At 38.1% G+C, this 22,048-nt stretch overlaps 1 protein-coding gene across 2 annotated transcripts in view; it reads left to right on the top strand.

Annotated features, from left to right (window-relative positions):
• Positions 1-22,048, top strand: part of LOC134540886 (glycerol-3-phosphate acyltransferase 1, mitochondrial) — a 134,967-nt gene that overhangs the window by 56,753 nt on the left and 56,166 nt on the right. The window contains exons 1-3 of one of the 2 annotated variants that reach the window (XM_063383915.1): positions 12,452-12,545; positions 13,639-13,819; positions 16,272-16,382. In XM_063383915.1, the coding sequence (XP_063239985.1) occupies positions 13,649-13,819; positions 16,272-16,382 (282 nt within the window). In that variant the 5' untranslated portion in view covers positions 12,452-12,545; positions 13,639-13,648. Of the gene's footprint in view, positions 1-12,451; positions 12,546-13,638; positions 13,820-16,271; positions 16,383-22,048 lie in introns of those variants that run through there. The other variant, XM_063383914.1, reaches the window with a different exon arrangement.

Genomic DNA, 22,048 nt, shown 5'->3' with positions numbered 1-22,048 from the left:
ATAAACTTTTCGTTTGGCTTTGCGAACTTTGGTTCGCGCCTTCCGCCACAAATTGCAGCTCCGTGGTTACACATTTCCGTTCCATTCATGAAATTACTACTACCAAATGCTGCATACACACACCTACACACACTCACACACACACATACATATATATATATTAGTGACACACTACTGTGTGTAATGTTTTCAAACTTTAATGCTCTAAAAACAGATAAAATTACAGTGTCACTCATAACTTTTCAAAATGTAAGAAATATATATATATAAAATAGTATTGTAAAAGGTTTATATTTTCCGAAATTCCCGTTTTTCCTCCATACGTTCGAAGCTGGGTCGCCACTGAATTAGATTCTACCTTTTATGTCGTTTGCCAGTGGTTCCGTTCATACTCTAAATTTGAATTAGTTCAAACTCTTTCGAATCGGTGGAATTGGATAGAACTATTTGCTGAAACTACACCACTTGAATAAGAGGGTTCTTTAAGTTGATTTCAGTGACCGACTAAAAACCAACTTATTTATCAGTGATTCTCACCAATTATCCAGTGAATACCACTTCTTTAAGCACATGTTAAAAAATATGACAGTCGAATGATCCACCATCTAGTAACAACTTGTTTACAGTAAATAATTTTTTGGTAAAATTTTACTTTCATTTTGTATATTAATATTTATTTTATGTCGCAATTTTTTTGGCTTGTAACACAAACCTTTTTTATGGCAAATTTAGCTAACGCGTAGTTATTAAGAATGTTGAAATTTTTGGATGACAGTTCTAGCCTAATTTTACTATAAAATACATGTTAAACTTTCATTTAAGTTGTGGCTCACATTTATACTTCCTTTTTGGAAGTTATAACACGTATTACAATGTGTTATTATCCCTATAAAATTTGCAGTATTTGAATCATTTTAGGAATGTAAATAGCATTTAACAAAGATAACACATTCGATTCTTATCTAAGTCAATAAATTCCGTCATTTTAAGTTAAAAAGGATTTGATGAGCAAAAATTATAGGAACTTAACGTCAGAAAACAAATGTTTACTTACTACAGCAATGACAACTAAAACATTTCAGTTGTGAAAAGTGTGAGAATCTTAAAAAACACCGAGCGTGCAATGCCTTTCAACACATACCTTCTAATTTCATTTGAATCCTGTCTTTGCAATTAATTCACATCGAATTAAGTCATGCGACAGCGCGAAGAGGCCTTAAGGCAGAGTTGGTAATTTAATTTTCAAGTCATTACGTTTTACTACACAGAAGAAAAAAAAATTCTGTACTGTTACAAAAGATTCCTTTGGAAACAAGTTGCCAAGATATAGTTTTGCAATAGTAAAAGAAAGGTATTGTACCTTTGTACAACACGTAGCTATGGTTATTTTTGCATATATGAAATATTTAAGCGAAGAACTTGAGGAGGCGATTGCAATGCCATCTCGTGTCGGGTAGTCCTACTAACTTAACTAGTGCAAAACATTTTTCTTATGGCTTGTCGACTTCCGTAAGTATTATTTATAATCAGTGGTATAACTAAACGTGCACATATTGAACATTTGTAACAAAAAAATTGGTTGTCTGTAAAGTCTGTCTACGGACGATAGTTTAAAGTGACAACGTCATTAAATATTGATGAAATGATTGCATACTTTTATGAATAAAATTGAATCATTTTTATTGAATTATCGCTATTCTGTATGGATACAAAGAAGGGAGAAATTAAATCTACTATTCAATTGATAAATTTACTTTTATTTGCACTCATTAATTCAAGTATGTTTATTACTTTAACGAAGAGATTATTTTAACTATAACTTTGAAACATGTTTGCTATTTAACTTCTTCCAATCTGTGTTATTATGTTAAGGATACGACGATGATAGGAAAAGTAGTAAAACGAATGGGAGTGTTTCAAGTTCAATTTGCCTGGAAAAAGTCAATTCGATGGTTGTTCCAATCGAGTGGAAGAGAGATAGATGCTGCGCAAGCGTACAATGAGCGTAACGGGACACAGCGTAACGGCACAATGTGCGTAACTGGACACTTTTTCGTGCGTGCAGCCGGCGTTCATGTATTTATTAGACGTTATCACGTCAAAAAAAAGAAATGTGCAACAACCACGATACTGCCATTAGTGACGGATGGTTTACGGACGATAGTTTTACGTGATAACGTCATAAGAAAACATTGATGAAAAATTGTATACTTTTTAATTTTCATTTATTATTTACAGTTTTGAAAATTTAACTTAAATCAATTGTTTAAATATAATCACGAACAATTAGTTTTAAAAAAACCGCCATAACCTGTTTGATATTATAGAAGATTTTCTCGCACGGTGGTTGGCCGGTTCTTGCACGCTCGGCTCAGGCGGAACGTGACAATTTTTCGTGCGTGCAGCCGGCGTTCATAGATTTATAAGACGTTATTACGTCAAAAAAACTAGGTTAGTTTACCTTCAATTTTATGTGTGATTTGTTGTACACAGTCTAAATTAAACTGTTATAGTATTCCATGGAAAATGGGGCATTCTTTTATGGACATCCTGTATTTAATCGTCTCTTTTTTTTGTGCGTCACGTGGGTAAGGAACGCATGTTCACGCTATTTATAGCTGCAGCCATTTGCCATCTTGTTTCTTATTTTTCCGGCTTTAAATACTAATCTAAGCTTATGTGCGCTTGTTTTGGAAGTTACCAGTTAATTTAATGGTAATTATTGTTTTTAACATCTAACATTTATGTGACGGCTCACTTGTTTTAATGTCAAGACGTTAAGCAGTATTTAACGTAATATGTGATAATCTATTGGAAAGAAATAATTGTAACGGTTTGTCTGCTCACACCGGAAGCTCAATCCCAAGTGTTAATCAGCAGTGTTAAATGTAATGATGATTATTGCCACTATATTGTGTTTTCCAATTATGTCATACTGTCAGTTTATCGTACTCCTTGCTGTTATTTTAAGACTATTTGTTACACTCCTTAACCGGCTTGCAACTTAACTTACGGAAATGTAGGGGCGAAATATTATTTCAGATTGTTCTACCGCGAACAAAGCGTATGGACCCGTTAGCGATTTCATTCCTATTGTTAGCCTTGAACACGCACGAGTTAGTTTCTTGCTCGACTCATTAATGCCAATTAACGACCTGCTTCTTCTTGATTGTGGGAACATTCCTTCGAGTATGCCACTTAAGTAGCGTTGCGTTTACGTGTTGCTTTACATATGAATAGGGGAGGAAATTTTCGTGAAAAAATCTGAACGCCTACTAGACTGCAACAAGGTATACCCACACCAGCTGTTTCTTCCTTGTGATTGGCGGCCGTCTGCGAGAGAAGTCGTTGCCTTGTTTGCGCGAGCCACTAAGGACGAGTTTGCTTCCACACTGATTTAGTGTGATTGGTTGTTGTAACAATCGACATGCACCTCAAAGTAACTCGCCCAATCACGAAACACAGACGATGCTACAGTGTTTTAACTTCCAGCTACTCTCGAGATCTTTTCGCGAAATTTTCATGGCCCTATATATGAAGATAGGTTCGTTAATTTTCCTATTGGGATGTATGCATATGACCATGATATTAATTATTTGAGTATACTTAACTATCAAAATTGGCTATACCTAATAAAAAATAATTTAACTACTAAGTTGTTTACCATCTGTCGGTCTCCAGATATTCATTCCGAACAGATAACACATCGAAATGTGAGTGCCATAATGGAAAAGGTGAATTTCCTGATCTCCTTCTAGAAAAAAAAAAGGAGGAGGGGGAAATTACTAGCAAAGAAAAGTATCAACGGAATTCTACCAACATTTACTATGGACTTCATGAAATGAGTACAATAGTTTCGCTCTCAGGGTATCTATAAAACAGTGTATGGAATATGTCGGTATAGGTAGCACTTTCAACCCCATGAGATTACAAATAGCACTTCTGGCTGTAACTGGATGTAAAAGCAATCATAAATCAATTATTCAAACCGATCTTGCGCGAGAAGAAAAATTAACGTTTAAAAAAACGCAAGTATTATAGTTAGCACTGTAAGTGATATAACTAAGGTAGGCCTATATGAGAACTGTTGGTAGAATACCACCACTATTTTCCCCCTGTTTCAAATAATTAAAGGCCCGTATTCATAAAAAAAAGTTCAAGTTTACAAGTCACAAATCACAAGAAAATAATCTGTAAAAAACTTTCCCCGATTTTCCGTAACAAAAATTGCAATTTTCTCCAACGATTTTTTTTCCAAATACTTTACCTATTTTGCAATTTTCTGAAGGGGAGGGGAAACAATCCAGCCTCCATCATCCATATAGCTGTACTAGCTCAAAAATCACATTGCATGTGCCATTTTACAGTGTGTATGACAATGCACTAAAACACCATTTGGTAAAAAAAAAATGCTCAAAGTCTGGGTGATGGCATACTGGCTAGTGACATTTCTCATAAAATTACTATCTTTGAGAAACTTACATGACTTTTCTGACTTTCTATATGACTTTCCAGAATTTGGACACCCCGATATTAATATTTTTTTTGGTTAGTTATTGAGGTTTCTTATGATATACAGTGTAACCAGTAATGGCATAGGTATGTAAAAAAAAGCATCATTAATCAATCCTTTTGGTTACGTTTCTGTGCTCTGTAGAAGGGGCAGACGGGTAGCGAAACTATATCTTGCGGGTCCGTTATTCGTTTACTTTTTTAGTTTTATTTTTATGTTTTTAGTGTAATTGTGGAACGGGCTTTACAGTCCTGTCACACTGTCAAATATTTGCCTCCAACTATATTTGGCAATAGTGTTGGAGGGGTAGTACTGGAGGAAAAATGTCTTCCAATTTTCCCCATCAAATAAACTTTGGACAGATAATCTAATTTTTTTTTTTAATCGTGTCACACTATCAAAGTTTTTTTTGTCTGAGCTATCTCAATCTTTTCAATTTTAATGTAATTTTGAAATTTAATAGCGCATCACAACAGTGCTGGATGGAATTTCCGAACTTATGTTATTTGTTCTTTTTTTCTAAATTTTAAAAACATCCATAAATTTAACCAACACCAATACTCGTTACATAATGAAATAAATATTTTGAGACTTTTAAAAGTAATAGACAAATAATTTACTTTTTGCATATAAAATTATTTTGCACACGACATTGTTATAAAATCATTATTTTAGTTATTTCACTTTACAATCTCTTCAGTCGCCCATGCGTTTAAAGATTCGTTGTGACGGAAAAACAGATATTTGTTTCCGTTTTTCGGTAGGCGCGGTTTTGATTGGCTGATCCAACGCATTTTAGAACCTGTCCTGTATGCAAAAAAAAATATTTCTTGGAAACCCAGGTCATTCGAACAAGGCTGCGCCAGTGACGTTTTCGGTGACGTCGTACACCCCTCCAACATTGCGGAAAGTGTTGGAAGCGAGGATGGGGTCGTTCGTTACCACAACGCCGAAATAGCACAACGCCGAACGTACAATAACACCGGATACCAAAACGCCGAATGTCAAAATTGACCACAACGCCGATAGCTAGAAAACTGCTGTGTACCACAACGCCGAAATAACAACTGAATGAATTTGTGCGTGTTTCTTAAATGTACCTTAACTCCGAAATACCACAATCAAACCTAATCTTACCTAACCTAACCTAGCGTAATATAACCTAACTTAACCTAGCCTATCCTAGTCTAACCTAACCTAACCTAACCTTTGTGGCAGTCCTGCAATGACATATTTCGGCGTTGTGGTACACAGCAGTTTTTCTAGCGCGTCGGCGTTGTGGTCAATTTGGCATTCGGCGTTATTGTACGTTCGGCGTTGTGGTGCGTCCCCGCGAGGGATGTGACGATAGGGACAGGACAGGACTTGTACAACCCGCTGAGGACGACAGCAAGTCGGCGAAGCGGCGTTCAGTAGGTCAGCTCTCGCGAACTGAGGGGGCCTCAGGACTTGTTTGAACTAGCAATTCTCTCGGTCCACTTGCGGGCGACGCAGACACCGTGGACTTCCCATCTCTCTCTCTCTCTCTCTCTCCCCCCCCCCCCCCTTTCTCTCTTCCTTACAAACACAACAAAAAAAAGCACCTGCTTTCACTGGCCGGAAGACGGAGCGACCGGATACCGGGCATGGCGTTCGGGTGGGGGGGGGGGGGGGGGGGGGGTCAAACTTTCACCCGACGGGCAAGACAGCTGGAACGCCCCGGACACAGTCACGATATTTCCATATTTTTTTTTTTGCAAATGATTTTATAGTAAATTCGTGATAATATTTAATTGTTTATAACAGTTTTTTTTTTTAAGTGAAAATTCTTTGGGCGCTACGAGAGTAAATATTCAAGGCCGAATTTTGATGTAGCTTCTCAGTGGAACATTGTTGAAAAAAGTTTCTGACGCGAAAAAGACCAGAGAATGGGTAGGTACTTGGCCAAAGAGGTATAAACAGAGCATTGTGCTATTTACGTTGCTGGGCTCGTTTTCCATTCTCCTCTTTGTACGATGATTCCTTCCCCCCCCCCCCCCCAAAAAAAAAAATGAACAGAACCGAGACAGATAGAGAAAAACGAAATAATAAGACAGAGAGTGAGCGCATGCGTTTGTTTCAGAAAATAGACAAAGGTGTCCCATACAGTCAGCTTGAATGCCTTGAATTTTACATTTGCTACCAGCGCGTTCGCGTTTCGGCTTTATCAACTAGCAGCGTAGATAGCGCTGTTGAGACAGTCCCTGCATTTCCCGCATAGATAGCGCCACCTGTTACGAATTTTATATTTCGTCCAGAAATTCGGGCGTGTTCCAAATGGAAGATTTGTTTGAAGAAAAAGTAACACGAACAATTTTTTTTCTTGATGTGTCAGTTTTTCAGCAGTGAGTATTATTGATTGTTAATTAATAATTATACATTGATCAATAAATATTGGTAGACTTAAAATTTATTTTTAAGCGAGTAATAATTTTACTAATTCATTTTTATTTAGATAATGGTCTTCTTTCTCTCTAAGTTATGATCGTTCTAACTTATTAAAGTTACTAAGTTATGTGGTTTTTCAAGAATACTAAGTTATGGATGGTATAAGTTGTGACATTTGGGGATCCCGGTTACCAGTTACACCTCGGTTCTGAGTGGTCCTATATACATTTTTTTTTCCATAACACCAGACCATCAGTTGTCCGTCGCCATTGAAGATAGCTGCAACATGACAAGCTGAAACGTCGGCCACATCTTTTTTTCCTTGGATGTGGTGCTCAACCCAAAAAAAGCCAAGATTTTATTTAAAACATTTAATTAAAAAACTTTTCTTCTTGCTTCTCTGTTATTTATTAACGATTCGTTTGCATTGTATAGTTCATTGCTGTAGACAAATTTTAATGGATAATTCTTTGCATTGTGTACTTTTAGATATTTCTAGGCTTGTAAGTAAGTATTTTAGCTAATTAATGAATTTAACATATACAAAAAAACTATCGTGTATCAAATGTCCTTTTTTTTTTTTTTTGTAATTTAGATATACATGTCCTCTTTTATTTTTGTGCTACTCACGTGGTAATAATAGATTTACGTCTAATAAAATTTATTTCAGACATTGTAATTAATTGAATGTATTCTGCCCCTTCTTTGAATGAACGCTGTTTTGCATAACACGTCGGCATCGAAAGCTATAACCTGACGAAAGCAAGGAGTTCGTGACAGCTGTAGGGAATGAAATATTATGAACATGTCAGAAGAAACGTTTACTGGCGTGCTGGTTGTAAATTGTTTTCTTGCTTCCGCGAACTATTTTTCAAGTTCGAAAGAGCTTCAAGGTTTGCACACAACCTTTGAGTTTATCTGCGATATCCCTATCTACGAAGCGACTATCTTAAAAAAAAAAAAAAAAAAAAAAAACCCTCACACCAAGTTCTTCCACATTTGTCCGTAACCTAGGGCCTGTCATATTGTAAAATTTTCGCTACCAAATCAAATAAAGTTGGAGGGCTATGACGTCACCCAAAACGTCACTAGAGCAACCATGTTGGATGACTCAAGTTTCAATCAAATATTTTGCATAAAGGATTGGTTCTAAAATATTGTTACGAACGCTGGAGACAAGGCCGTGACGCGCACCAGTTACCTGAGCTGCCTTTTGGTCACTGACGTCACACGCATACCTTGGGGGATTATAGCGGCCCGGCCTGGTCGACCCCCTGCCCCCGCGCCCTCCTTCTTAGGCGTTGTTATATATCCCTTAGCGGCCTGGGAATTCTGGGGACTTAACTGAGGCCACCGCGTGTAGTGGCGTGAACAAGCGCCGTTATTCTGGATGCTTCGAGCGTCGGTTCGGGCCCGGGTTGACGCGACACATCACAGCGATTACAGTCGGTTCCGGAAAGACTGCCGAAGGCATAAAAGTGGCGACGCCGGCCTGCGCGGGAGTTCCGGGAGTACCAACAGGCGAGTTGAGTCAAGTGTGAGTTGGGCGAGAACAAGAGACCCCCTCGAGCGACGGGACCGTGAGAGTGCGACTGAGTGGCGCGAGGCTGTGTGTGTGGACAGGCGCGAGGTGAGGGGCGAACCACTGTCGAGCCCAGCTCCAGTGAGGAGTGCGGACTGCGGACTGGATATATACTTAGTGATTTGTGAACAGGCATTAAGTGTGGTGATACAGTAAGTAATTTAAATATTAATAGTAAATATAACTGCATAAAAAATTAATTGTGGTATCCTTAAGAAACAATTTTCCCCACTCGTAATAATATATTGGATGTTGGATGCAATCGGCCAATCAAGATCGTACACAGCGAGAACGGAAATGGCATCCGTTTCCGTCAGAACGATTCTTTAAAATGGCGAAGAACACATGATGGGCGATCAAAGAGATTATAGAAGGAAATAACTAAGATAATGTTATTATGAATTAGTATGAGAAAAAAAATTATACGTAAAAAGAAAATTATATTTCTATAATTAACAAAATACCTATAATTTATTTCATTATGTAACTAATAATATTATTGTGAAATAAATTTATACATGTTCAAAAAAAATAAAAAATGCAAAATAGCAAACCAAAATCATAAATTCCATCCAGCACTGTAATGCATTATTTCATTTCAAAATTGAGATTAAAATTGAAAAGTTTGAGATAGCTCAGGCCAAAAATTAACTTATATAGTGTGACTTGATTAAAAACATTTTGAGATTATCTGTGCAAATTTATTTGATAGAGATAATTGGAAGCTATTTTTCGTCCAACTCTATTGTCAAATATATTGGAGACTAATATTTGACAGTGTGACAAGGTCTTTGAATAATAAGTACTTGTAATCACACAAGTTGTTACGAACCGGCATTTAACATAGATCGTCTACAATAATTGTTACTAACAAGTAAAAGTTTTGGTTGTGTGTGACAAGTGTAATAGTTGATAACTACACGTGTAACTAACAAGATTTCATAGCATAAAATATTTTAATGCACTGGTAACAGTTATAATTAGTTAGTTGCAGCATAATTTTTTTTATGATTTTAGTTCATCTGAATATTTTATTTTAACTACATCGGGGGAATATTTGACGACATCTTCGAGGATTGTTAGTTAACTTGCAATTATTGTAAACTATCTTTTGAGGCTAGGTGTAGCCAGGATTTGTGGAAGTGGAGGCAAAATGAAGCTATAACAAGAATAAATTTTGATAGGTCAGTTTTAGGGGGTCTGAGGGGAGTGGTATGGAATGCTCCCCCCCCCCCCCCCCCCCCCCCAAGGTTCACATCACAGAAAAGCGGTTGGTCCGTTGTTCCTGCCACACAAAATTCTTCAAAATATTATGCTTCAATACAAATTTTTGTCAATCTGATGACCTTCAAATACTTTATTCAAATCAAGAACTGTTTAAATAAAACGTGGAATTTATGAACGGGAGAACCTTACACTATGTATGTACTACTGATTTTGATTGTCTTCTAATAAGTGTTCAAAGATTAAATTTTTAATATTCAGTAGCCACAAACTGAGCCATTTACCTATACCTTATTTCAAGCTGGTTAGTGAGTTTGCATAGACGGAAGCCATGGCTAATTCCTGACTACGCTCTTGCTTTTGATGTAGATAGAAAATTAGTAGTAAACAACCTGTCAGCAACTTTTTTTTTAAAGCAGCGGTTGTCAATAACTCATAGAGTTAAGGTAGCATATAAGAAAATAACGTGTTAACTTGTGAAAATTCACTTGCGATCACACGTTAATAAGAGTGCTTTCTAGAAGGAAAAAAAAAAATTGCTTGTCTGTAAAGTCGGTTTACGGACGATAGTTTAACGTGACAACGTCATAACAAAACATTGATGAAATGATTGATCCAGAAGAAAAGGAAATATCATATTCGGCCTGAGACTGAGCCATAATAGGTTTTTTGAAACTAAACCAGTTAGGCATTAAAAATATTATATTCTTTGAGGAAGAATTTTTTTTTTAATTTGTCTATCTTTTGTATGATAAAATCTACCTCTGCATACTTTTATGAATAAAATTGAATCACTTTTATTGAATTATCACTATTTTGTATGGATACAAAGGAGTGAAATGAAATGTACAATTTAATTAATAAATTTACTTTTATTTGCATTCATTAATTCAATTATATTTATTACTTTTGAAATGTTGCGTGCACCGAATTTATTTTTAGAAGTACAAAAAAAATTCGCAGTTGCCGGGATTCGAACCGATAATTTATGAATTGGAAGTTATCTACGCTGACCGCTCGGTCACAAGGCCATACGTAATGCCTTATAGTTTCAGAAAATATATACAAATATATAAAAATTTTGTTCACGGTAGGGGAATAATATTATTTAGTTTTTATAACACGATTTTATAACAAATACGCATCCCAAATACACCAAACTTATTTATAATGTGTTACAATATTTTTTAAAACATTGTGCAAAAGATTCCGGGTGTAATTTCAATTATTATGTGTAACTGTAAAACACCATTGTTGGTTCAAAACGTATTTGAATATTCAACATTACTTTTAAATAACCGTACCGATTGTGCTGAAAATCGGTGGACGATTGTTAAATGACATAATATTAATAATTCAAACGACGAAAATATGATTGAAAAGTCAAATCGATGGTTGTTCCAATCGAGTGGAAGAGATGCCACGCATGCGTACAATGAGCATGAAGAGATGCCACGCATGCGTACAATGAGCAAAAAGGAAACATCCGTAGTGGGACATCCGTAGTGGGACACTTTTTCGTGCGTGCAGCCGGTGTTTTTCGATTTATTAGACGTTGTCACGTCAAAAACACTTTTAACGGTATATTTTCACAAAGTGAAAAAAAAAAAAAATTACTTGTTAGTTACAAACCTGCATTTTTGTGGAGATGGCACCTCGTAGAGAAATTTATCCCCCTCCCCTCTTCCCATCGAATACTCAACCATACTGTTGCGTACGCGAGTGCGTTCCTTTGTTACAAGATTCTAGCAATAAAGACAGAAATTTGAAATTTGATGTGATCAGTTACGGATTCAGCTTGGAAAAATTTGTGGTATTAGGGGGAGGGGGGGGGGGTACCTGTTTTTTTTGGTGGTATAGAAGGAACATCTTTCATTTAAATATAATATTCTTTGAAAATTATTTATATATATAATTATATAATAAAAACAATTCACACGTCTTGGAAAAAACGTTATAAATTTGAAATCAGCAGCTGGCAAAGCTGTGTAGCAACACCGCAGAGTGCTCCGTGGCGCGATGCTTAACGTGCAGTTATAAAGTACCAAGTGAAATCATCTACTTTTTTAGATTACTTTATTTGAAGTTATTTTCTATATCTCATCCCGCCCCCGCTGGTACGCACATAGCTGCGCTCTATATTTCTGACTAGTTTTGTTGTCCTCTGTGGCTGGAGTTGGCGATGAACAAGGCAATTTTGCTTCTGAATACCTCAGAATTTTACGGTTGTGTACCAACCACGTAGCCCATCTCGTATTGTTGGGGCGCATGACCCTAGTTAAAGCGAAGTGAAATACAAGATAGCTATAACCACATGTAATAGCGCACAATTCACAAAATTGGATTCTTTTCAAACTCCTTAATCATTTTCTTCGTATTCATTCTCATGAAATTGTTGAAAATGCATCATTATGGTCTTTTCCGGTTTTCATTACTTTCAAAGTGGGATTGTTCACAATGAAATGACGCTTGCGTTTCATGCACCCCCAAAAACTACAATATTTTCTAATTTCTACTTATTATTTACGTTATACTTATGATTATTACTTACATTCTCCGTTTTAGCTGTGTCCTGTATTATTGAAACTAATTGTTGTATAGTTATTCTTTCCGCCAAAGTGCTTGATGCTGCTTTCCTGCCATTTGAATTTTATATTTGTATGGCTGTTTACAGTGTAGCCAACTTACCGCCAGTTGCGTGAAATTTCTCGTCGTAGTCTGTCCAACTTCCCGCCGAAGTGTGCGCTTCCAGAAATTTAACCTTAATTTAACATGACTGTACTGAATTACTACTATTAATGAATTGAACATATTTTAACGGTACGTATTTGGGTTCTGTGAGGTTAAAAGTCACTAACTCCCAAAAGGAAGAGTCATTTCGCTCTAAAATTCATTTATGTTATTTCGTATAGGGCTTCCTAACCTAAAAACGTTTCCAGTATAGTTATTTTTTTCTTAAATATAATAATAATACATCAAAGTTAAGCATCATATTATAGTTGTAATATCACCAAATGGCTTGTTAATTTTTTTTTGTCAATGCTAATTTAAAGTTGTTCCATTTAATGGGTACGGGGACCGATAGTTGGTTTCCTCAAGGGGCTGCCTGATAAAAGAAAAAATATTTTTTTGCTAAAGTTTCTTTCTTGGTGGTCTCACAGAAGAGTTAAGTTTTTTTAGTGTCGCTATTGCTAACCTAACCAAATTAATTATATTAGTACCTAGTTGCTCTGCGTTCATTGGATACATGCTTGTGACATTAGGGAATAACGTGAGCTGGCTGGGACGTTGCCCTGCCAATGCAGCCGTGCACAGCAGCAAAATAAACTCACTGTGAAAATACTAACCAATAAAACTGCATAAAATTTTTAGCTTATTATTTTTAAGGTACCTAGCACCAATGTTTTAAGTTTCTAAAACTTGTTCACTATTAAATGTCAGCAAAATTATAAAATTCTAAATACATACCTAATTATTTTTTCCCCTTCAATTATATGGTAAAATATTTGTTCATAAACTATTTTTGTATTTGTGCTGAATAAAAAATGCAAAATTTTGGAGTGTTTTAGTTTAAATCCAAGCACTATAAAAAAAGTTGGGAATATTTTACGTCAGATTTACCTCACCATTGAGTTAGGTACCCCAACCTACCCTAAAGTGAAAAAATGACGTAAATTAAAAATTGTGGTGAATGTTTCTCTTTGAATTTCATTGTTTTGAAATTTTAGGGATTACCCCCCCCCCCCCTACTTGTTTCTCTTTTTGAATTTCATTGTTTTGAAATTGGGGATCCCCCCCCCCCTTCCTTGTTTCTCTTTGAATTTCATTGTTTTGAAATTGGGGATTCCCTCCCCCCCTTCCTTGTTTCTCTTCGAATTTTGTCATTTTGAAATCGGGGTTTTGTTGTTGCCAGGGCCAACAGCATGGTGGACGCGGTGAGCGCCCGCATCCACGAGGTGTACGAGTCGTGGAACCCCCGCGGCCCGCCCTCCGACAACAACAAGATGCCCTGCCTGACCCTGAACGCCCTGAAGCGCTACGGCCACCACTACCGCCAGGCGAAGCGGCTCCAGCAGAAGGACCTCCTGAAGCAGGTGCGGGCCTCGTCGTCTTCCCGGGGGAGCACGGCACGCCCCCCCCTCTCTCCCCCGTGTCGGCGGGGCGCAGGACGGGCGGTGTCCCTGGACACTTGTAGTCGGCGGGTTCAGTGGCGAAGCCAGGATTCGTGTATGGGGTGTGTTAAGAAGCATGCCCCCCCCCCCCCCCCACCCCCGTATTAAAGCGGGGGGACCCCGGGGGTCTTCCCCCTGGGAAAATTAGGATTTCAAGGTGTAAAATAGTGCTATTTTAGCAGTTTTCTGTACTCAAATTATAATATTGTAATGGTAAAAATTTTATTAATTTTAATATGAAATTTGTTTGAGTGATGAATAAGATTATTATTTAAAGATTTTGGTGCTAAGGAGGGGGGGGGGGGTGGTTTGAACCCCTAAAAAGCCCCCCCACTGGCCACGCCCCTGGGCGGGTTCCTCGTTCCTCTGGGCTGCTGCAGGCCGCGGCTCGTTCGCGAATGTCAAGACGGTGACGAAATATATCGAAGCGCACCGGCATACTGAAAATAATTAGCTCGATAGTTCAAAAATAAAAAATCTTCGTCCCGTGTGCAGGCCTTTCGAATTTTTTTTCGAACCGAAACGAATCTCGAAGCTTGATCTCACGTGCCACGTAAATATATTTTTTTTTTCTCTCATCATTACTATCGCAGTGGAGTCTCGCTATTCCGGACCCCGCTCGTCCGGACAACTGTTTCATTAGGACTGGATTTTTGAAGGACGTAAAAGAAAGAAGCAAGCGTAATTAATTTTATAAGATTTTTACTTCAATATTAAAACAAATACATGCAGATCCTTATTTCTTTTTACCAAGGTACCAACTGTGTTATTACTATATATTATATAATTTAATTTTTCTTACTTACTTAACTATTATATTTATTTTATAATTTTTCTCCCCTTGTTTGCAATTTAATTTAAAATAAATCAGGAGTCTACACATAAACAGTTAATGTGTAAACTTGCTGCATAATAAAAATAAATTTTTAAACCTTTTTAAGATTCCACTGCAAGAGGTTATCCTACTTAATAAGTTTGAATAATTTGGTTCTTGACCTAACAAAAATTCAATTTTTAATCTGTAAAGATTTTTATTCTGTCTATCATGTCTAATTAATTTAATACTTAAATAACCTACTGAACACTTTTTTTACTATTGTTGTTTCTTTTATTCGCAGTATAGTATTTTTTTAAATCATTTTTGCAGTAAATGATTATAGTGCATATGTATATCTTTGTTATTGATGTGTAACATGTTAGCTTTCGGTGTACAGCATTTAAGATGAGTAATTACATGAATGGAACGGAAGTAGCATGGAATGAAACTGTGTAACCATGGTGCTGCCATCTGTGGCATATGGCGGGAACATAAGTACACAAGGCCAAAAACAAACTTTATAGTATTAACTTTTTAATGGATTTTAACAAGACGGTCAGTATTTTAACTAATTGCCTTGTCGAAAATCAAGTCCAATGCCAAGGTTTAGTAATTTTTTTTTTCCATTTTTATCTGAGCCCTTTTCATTGCATAGTTTAAAATATCGCTCTGCAAATCAAATGATGCGATAGTCGACGTAGCTGATGTAGCAGCGAATTCTAGTGGCGGCTGTGGAAAATACCTGTGATTTGCATTCAAAAAATGTAGTTGTATATAATGGTTGGCATTATTTTAAAGAATTATACGTTAAATTTTGTGTCTGAGTTTTGTATTATAACTTTATTTACAATGTGAGAACACATGAATCTGCTAGTTACCAAGGTTGAATGTCATGCGCCTCTGGCGAATACTGAAAGAGAAAGTCGCTGGCGTTTTTTTTTTTTTTTACCCCTTGTGGTTGCAATTATAAGCTGCCATTAAATTTTGTGCTAACTCATGTGTTCTCGTGTTGCAAATACACTTATAATTCAAAACTCGGACACAAAATTTCACGTAGAATTCTTTAAAATAACGCAGAGTGTGATAAATATGAGCAACATTGTGTATTCAACTACAATTTCGTGATGCGAATCACACGTAGTTTCCACAACCGCCGCTAGAATTCGTTGGCGAAGCAGCTACATCGACTCTCAAATACAGACAGATATTTTAAACCGTATAACGAAAAGGCTCTGATAAAAAGCCAAAAAAAGACTTGAGAAAATACGAAATCCCAGAGTTTGTACCTGATTTCTGATCAGGAATGTTATAAAATTACTGCCCATCTTGTTAAAATTTCATTAAGCAGTTAGTACTATAGTTTCCCTTTGTCTTTGTGAGCTTTGGTTAAGCGCCATCCGTCACAGACGGTAGCACTGGCTGTTGACACGTTTCCAATCCGTGCGACTTCCGTTCCGTTCACGAGGTTGCTCCCGCCAAAAGCCGTGCGCCGGGAGCTGAGATGTTGCACGTGTTTGTCGGTGGACCGGCTTGAGTGCTTGCTCCGTCACACGGCAGGTCCAGCAGCACATCAACCTGAAGGAGACGCGCTGGGAGGACCCGTTCCCCCCGCCCAAGGCGCGCCCCTTCACGGGCCTCTGCTGCAAGACCTGCACCCCCAGCAGCCGGGTGAGTGGCGGCCGTCGTCTCGATTTATCAAGAAGTTAACTAAAGTCTCGAGGGCTCCGCCCATCCGGGCACACACATGCACACTGTCGTCCTGCCGATGTTGATGCGTGGCTGGGTGGTGTCTGAGGGTGCCAACTAGCCTTCAATAGTGGTGGTTGCCGTGGGCCAGTTCACAGCACGAGACTCCTCTCTCTCTCGGTGGTCGTGACGTCGTCACGTGGCAGGCAGGAGTGGTTGGACCGCACACACGACTAGCTCGAAACGTCGTCGGCACACACACACTGTCGTCCTGCCGATGTTGATGCGTGGCTGGGTGGTGTCTGAGGGCGCCAACTAGCCTTCAATAGTGGTGGTTGCTGTGGGCCAGTTCACAGCACGAGACTCCTCTCTCTCGGTGGTCGTGACGTCGCCACGTGGCAGGCAGGAGTGGTTGGACCGCACACACGACTAGCTCGAAACGTCGTCGGCACACACACACTGTCGTCCTGCCGATGTTGATGCGTGGCTGGGTGGTGTCTGAGGGTGCCAACTAGCCTTCAATAGTGGTGGTTGCCGTGGGCCAGTTCACAGCACGAGACTCCTCTCTCTCTCGGTGGTCGTGACGTCGTCACGTGGCAGGCAGGAGTGGTTGGACCGCACACACGACTAAAGCCCGCCGCACACGGTACAATATTCCTTACAATACTGTATGCTAGGAGTCGTACTGGCGCTACCACTTGTTTCTTCACTCGAATTCAAACTGGATACTAGTAGCTGTACTAGCTGGGCTACTGGTTTTGCGTAATAGACTGCGTCCTATTTTCGTTGCTTGCTGTGTTACAATATTTAAGGAGTGGTCAATCAGAACTCACGAAAACAGCACGAGGGATTGTTTACACTTTTAAGCGCGCATGTCGTGGTAGACATAGACGGAAAGAAGTGGACTAGTGACCAACTTCTCGTTTTAATAAATGCATACAAAGAAGAGCCTTGTTTGTATGCAGTAAAAAATGTGAATTATCATAATAAAAATTTGTTGTGGAGAATATTCTCTTATCAAAAATAGTAAGGCAGCTAGAATCGTGTGCAGCAGAAACTTGTAGCGCGCCTAGTGTTTCAGCTTGTAGCCTACACAGTACAGAAACCAGTAAGCATTCTAGTAAGCAAACTAGTAGAAAATATTGTACCGTTTGCGGTGGGCCTAACTCGAACCGTTGTCGGCACGCACACGACTGTCCGGTCCGCACACCGAACTCCGCGATCCGCGCAGGGCTGCTCGCGCCGAGGGGTGAAGGCCAACAACTGGCGCGTCCCGGCAGGTCCCGTTAGGGCTCGAGTCGAGATCTCCGCTCTCCGTGACAATCAACCTGCACCCGTTCCGAGACACCTACCACCACCGACCACGAATGCCGACCGGTGAGGCACCGAGGTGGCATAACGACCTGTGCGAGCCACGGGAGCACCTGGGACGATGTCAACACGGTGAGCAGAGCTTCAGGAAAAATAACGCGATTTCGAAACTACTCAAGATATCCGAGTGGGGTCTGCTTACGAAAAAAAATTTAAGAGTTCGCCGAGGGTCGAAAAGTACTTTTGGTTTTAGATGAAGTTTTTAAATTGTATTTTTAGAGTAGTTAAAATTGCTGAAACGCATGTTTTCAGAGTAATTTCTTTGGCGTAAAGCAACCGGTACAGATTCTTGAAAGCACTTAAGGGAATTGCATTGCACCTTTATCTTCATATCTCCGCAAAATAATGCTACGGTCACCGCTCAAATTTCACAGTTATCATGTGATGACGAGAAGACTGCGCGCCAGTTCAGAGCCTTGTGCTTAGAGGCGACACCGCGCTAGAAGCACCAGCGAGCGTCATGCTTATCAACCCGCCTTCACTAACACACACACATCCTTGAGGCGGGCCCATTAAGAACTAAACTTAAAGTCATGTATCAGAGTTGATGTTTAACACGTAGGTGTGCCGCCGACTTCGCGATTATTACTTGCGCAGAAACGCATCTCGGAACGGCTTATTAATGAAAATAATAAAAAAAAGAATCTTATTCGAGGGCGACTCCATACTCTTAGTATTTTCTAGAAACAGTTTCAGGGTGACGGCTAAAGCAAAGTTCTTAGTTTTAAGGTAGTTAAGAGCAAAATAATTAAGTAAAAAAAATTTTAACTTCGCCAACTATTCTGTCAATGTGGGGCCAGTGTAGCGCTCCTGTCAGCGTCCCACACCAGCCTCTTTCACACTTATGACGACGTCGTTCCAGAGCAGACAGATTGCAGCGTGATGTCTAATGAGTAGGGACAAGGTTATATATGCAATCACTTAAGAAACAAAACTGCCTATATGACGACAGGCAAATTTTTCAGCAGGACTTATTAACTTTATGCGCCAGGCTGGATCTGAGTGATAGCCGGTGTCTTCGTGAGAAGACATGGAATGCTTACGTTTCCATAGGAAAAAAAAAATCATTTTAAAAAATGTGTCACTTAGGCGGTGTTGTTTCTGCGACGTTATGGTGATTTGCAATAAAGCCAAAACAACACTGAAAAGGCTGTAAAAACACAACATCAAAATGCAAGTTAATACACATGTAGCACCAAAATGCAAGTTTTATCATGGAATTAAGTAGCAGTTAACCAAAAATTAACTCATATCATAAAAAAAAGTAATATTTTAGTATTTGAATATCAAAGAATGTCTTATCTTTTTGTCCGGACAGTAAATTGTACCAAAGATACTTATTGAATCACTTTCAAAACACAGATGCTCTATAATGAATTTTTATTGTTCAGAATGTATCTCTTTTTTGGATTAAATTATTACAAATTATTGTATCGTAAAATTGCAGCATATAAATTTTACCACTGTTTTAGTGTAGCAAGTATTACAAAACAGCTTTTACATAAATGAAAACAATAACACAGAAATTTTCTGTATTAAAATTGAAATTATACTTGTAATAAAACCATAAAGTCTTGTCTCTACTAATGAGTTTGGGTTGGCCAGCCAACACAGCTATGCAGGCGTAAAAGTGAACACACTTTTTGAAGTTGCTATCTTCTCTATATGAAGCATGTTTTGTTTGCCCTTGTAAAATATTCACAATCTTGGCAGAAAATGATACAGGTTTTAAATACTGAATACAACAAAAAATATACATATTTCTGGTGAAACCAAGTGTCTGTTAAACATTACTATAAAATTACCACACATTGTCATTAAAATATGACTATATATTCACTTCTGTAGATTGAAAAACTTTCATATTTCTGTACCTCAGAGGCATAAGAAACTATGTCTTCTTTTGGTCAACTGCACTTTTAACCATTAACTTGATCCTCGTCTGACGTTCTTTGTAGGGCCATTAAACATTTGTCGTCGGACATGAAATGTAGTTCTTTATGAGAGGTGTTAGGTTTCCGGAAAAGTATTTTTAAGTGAATCTCGGGCCTAACTAATGTATGCTTAATCATGGTGGATATAGACTATTTAGGAAGGGTCGCGTGCAATTATGTGCTTTTTTTCTGGGATTGGCAAACTGTGGCAGCGTTTGTCGCGTTCTTATGCTTTAAAGAAAAAAAAGATCTTTTGTGTGTTATTATCTTATCTTTGGTATTGTTTGAAATATCAGAATAAAATAAAGGCTAAATGAATATTGGGGTTACCACAGTATAACACTACTAAGAAGGTTCTTAAGGCATAGAAATTTTGACTCAATAACAGGTAAAAATTATTTTAATGGTTATAATGTTATAATTGTATGTACTTATTCATCAATTCCAAAAATTTTCAAATTTAATTTGCAAGAAAACTTCTTGAGTGGGTTCAGTACTTTTTCAGTCAACATTTTGTACAGACAGACAAAAAAGAAATTTAACGCTAGATTTGGTTCATGTATCTAATTTGATAAGAGAAAAAATATCAATATGTAATAATTGAAAAACCACAGACAGACACAGATTGATTTCATTCATCTGTCTTGTTTCGAGGTGTAGCGAAGTAGAACCTCTGAAGGTTTTGGTTACATATTTATGAGCCATCTTGCCTTAAGTACTGTCAACAGTAGCTTCTGTACATTTAATGCACCTGGGTTCAGTTTTCATTGGTTTTTTATAGCTGAGCGTTCATATCATAGGCGTACCCAGGGGGGGTGTTTTTCAAACCCCCCCCCTTTTCCATAATAAAGGCATGAATATTATGAACACTCATGTTTCACACCGAGCGACGAGAGAGAACGTCACCAAGCAGTTAACGTAAACAAATTTGAATTGCAGTGGTTGGTCCATGAATGTCCACTACAACATCCACATCGACCTGGAGAATGTGGTTACTGAATTTGCCAAAAAAAAAAAAAAAAATAGAAGAATTCTTCTGTAAAAGCTTAAAAAAGATTATTATAAACAATTATTTTTTGGTGTTTATGCAGTTTTTCTTACAAATCAGGACCCCCTTCCCCCCCCCCCCACCCTCCCGAAACAAAAAAAAACCTGGGTACGCCTATGGTTCATATATTTGAATCAACGACTGCAGGAAGATAGTACAGTCAGAGTTCTTTAGCTTCTGCTTCTTTGCTTCGGCATGTTCTGTAATCTGGCACAACTGGACTGCTTGCGTTCAGTTTCTTTGAGTGGTTTCGGGCGATTTTTATACTTGTAGCTGTGTGACACCAGAGACATTTACAAACAGTAACTCTCATGTGTATTTTTGACATGACAACGTCTAATAAATCGATGAACTCCGGCTGCACGCACGAAAAAGTGTCCCGTTATGCACATTGTCCCGTTACGCTGTGTCCCATTACGCTCATTGTACGCTTGCGCCGCATCTATCTTTCTTCCACTCGATTGGGACAACCATCTATTTGACTTTTTCGAGGCACATTAAACTTTAAACACTCCCATTCGTTTCCTACTTTTCCTATCATCGTCCTATCCTTAACAGAATAACACAGATTGGAAGAAGTTAAATAGCAAACATGTACAAAAGTTATAGTTAAAATAATCTGTTCGTTAAAGTAATAAACATATTTGAATTAATGAGTGCAAATAAAAGTAAATTTATCAATTAAATTGTAGATTTAATTTCACTTCTTCTTTGTATCCATACAAAATAGTGATAAAACAATAAAAATGATTCAATTTTATTCATAAAAGTATGCAATCATTTCATCAATGTTTTGTTATGACGTCACGTTAAACTATCGTCCGTAAACCGACTTTACAGACAACCAATTTTTTTGCAGTTGATCTGCTTGTTGCAACTTGAGGTGGAATTACAATAGCCCTTCGCCTCCGTCCGTCAGTCACATGACCTGCAGCCATTCAGATGCCCCAACATTCTACCCCACCGTCCGTATGTCAAAAGCTTCACAAGGTCTAACTTTTAACAGATAGACGGATGGATTATATCTATGGTTTTGGCCATGTCAGTCAATCGTTACCAGAATACGGGAAGCCTTCTTTTCACAGACGAGAGAGCCAAAACCCAAAGTTCCCCGAAGTTCATGTTTTTTTCCGTATCTTTAATGTAGCTATCCTAACCAAATCAACCGTCCACAATGTTTTAAAGTATTTATAATGTAGCTAACCTAACCTAATTGACCATTAGTATCCTTTTATCAACACCCCCATATTTATTTACAATGAACAAAAAAAAAAACCGAAGATGCACGATCGGGC

This window comes from Bacillus rossius, chromosome 17 (assembly GCF_032445375.1).
Source record: "Bacillus rossius redtenbacheri isolate Brsri chromosome 17, Brsri_v3, whole genome shotgun sequence".
Classification (NCBI taxonomy): Eukaryota; Metazoa; Arthropoda; class Insecta; order Phasmatodea; family Bacillidae; genus Bacillus; species Bacillus rossius.
The sequence above is the reverse complement of the archived record's forward strand: the minus strand, read 5'-3'. Positions and strand labels throughout refer to the sequence as shown.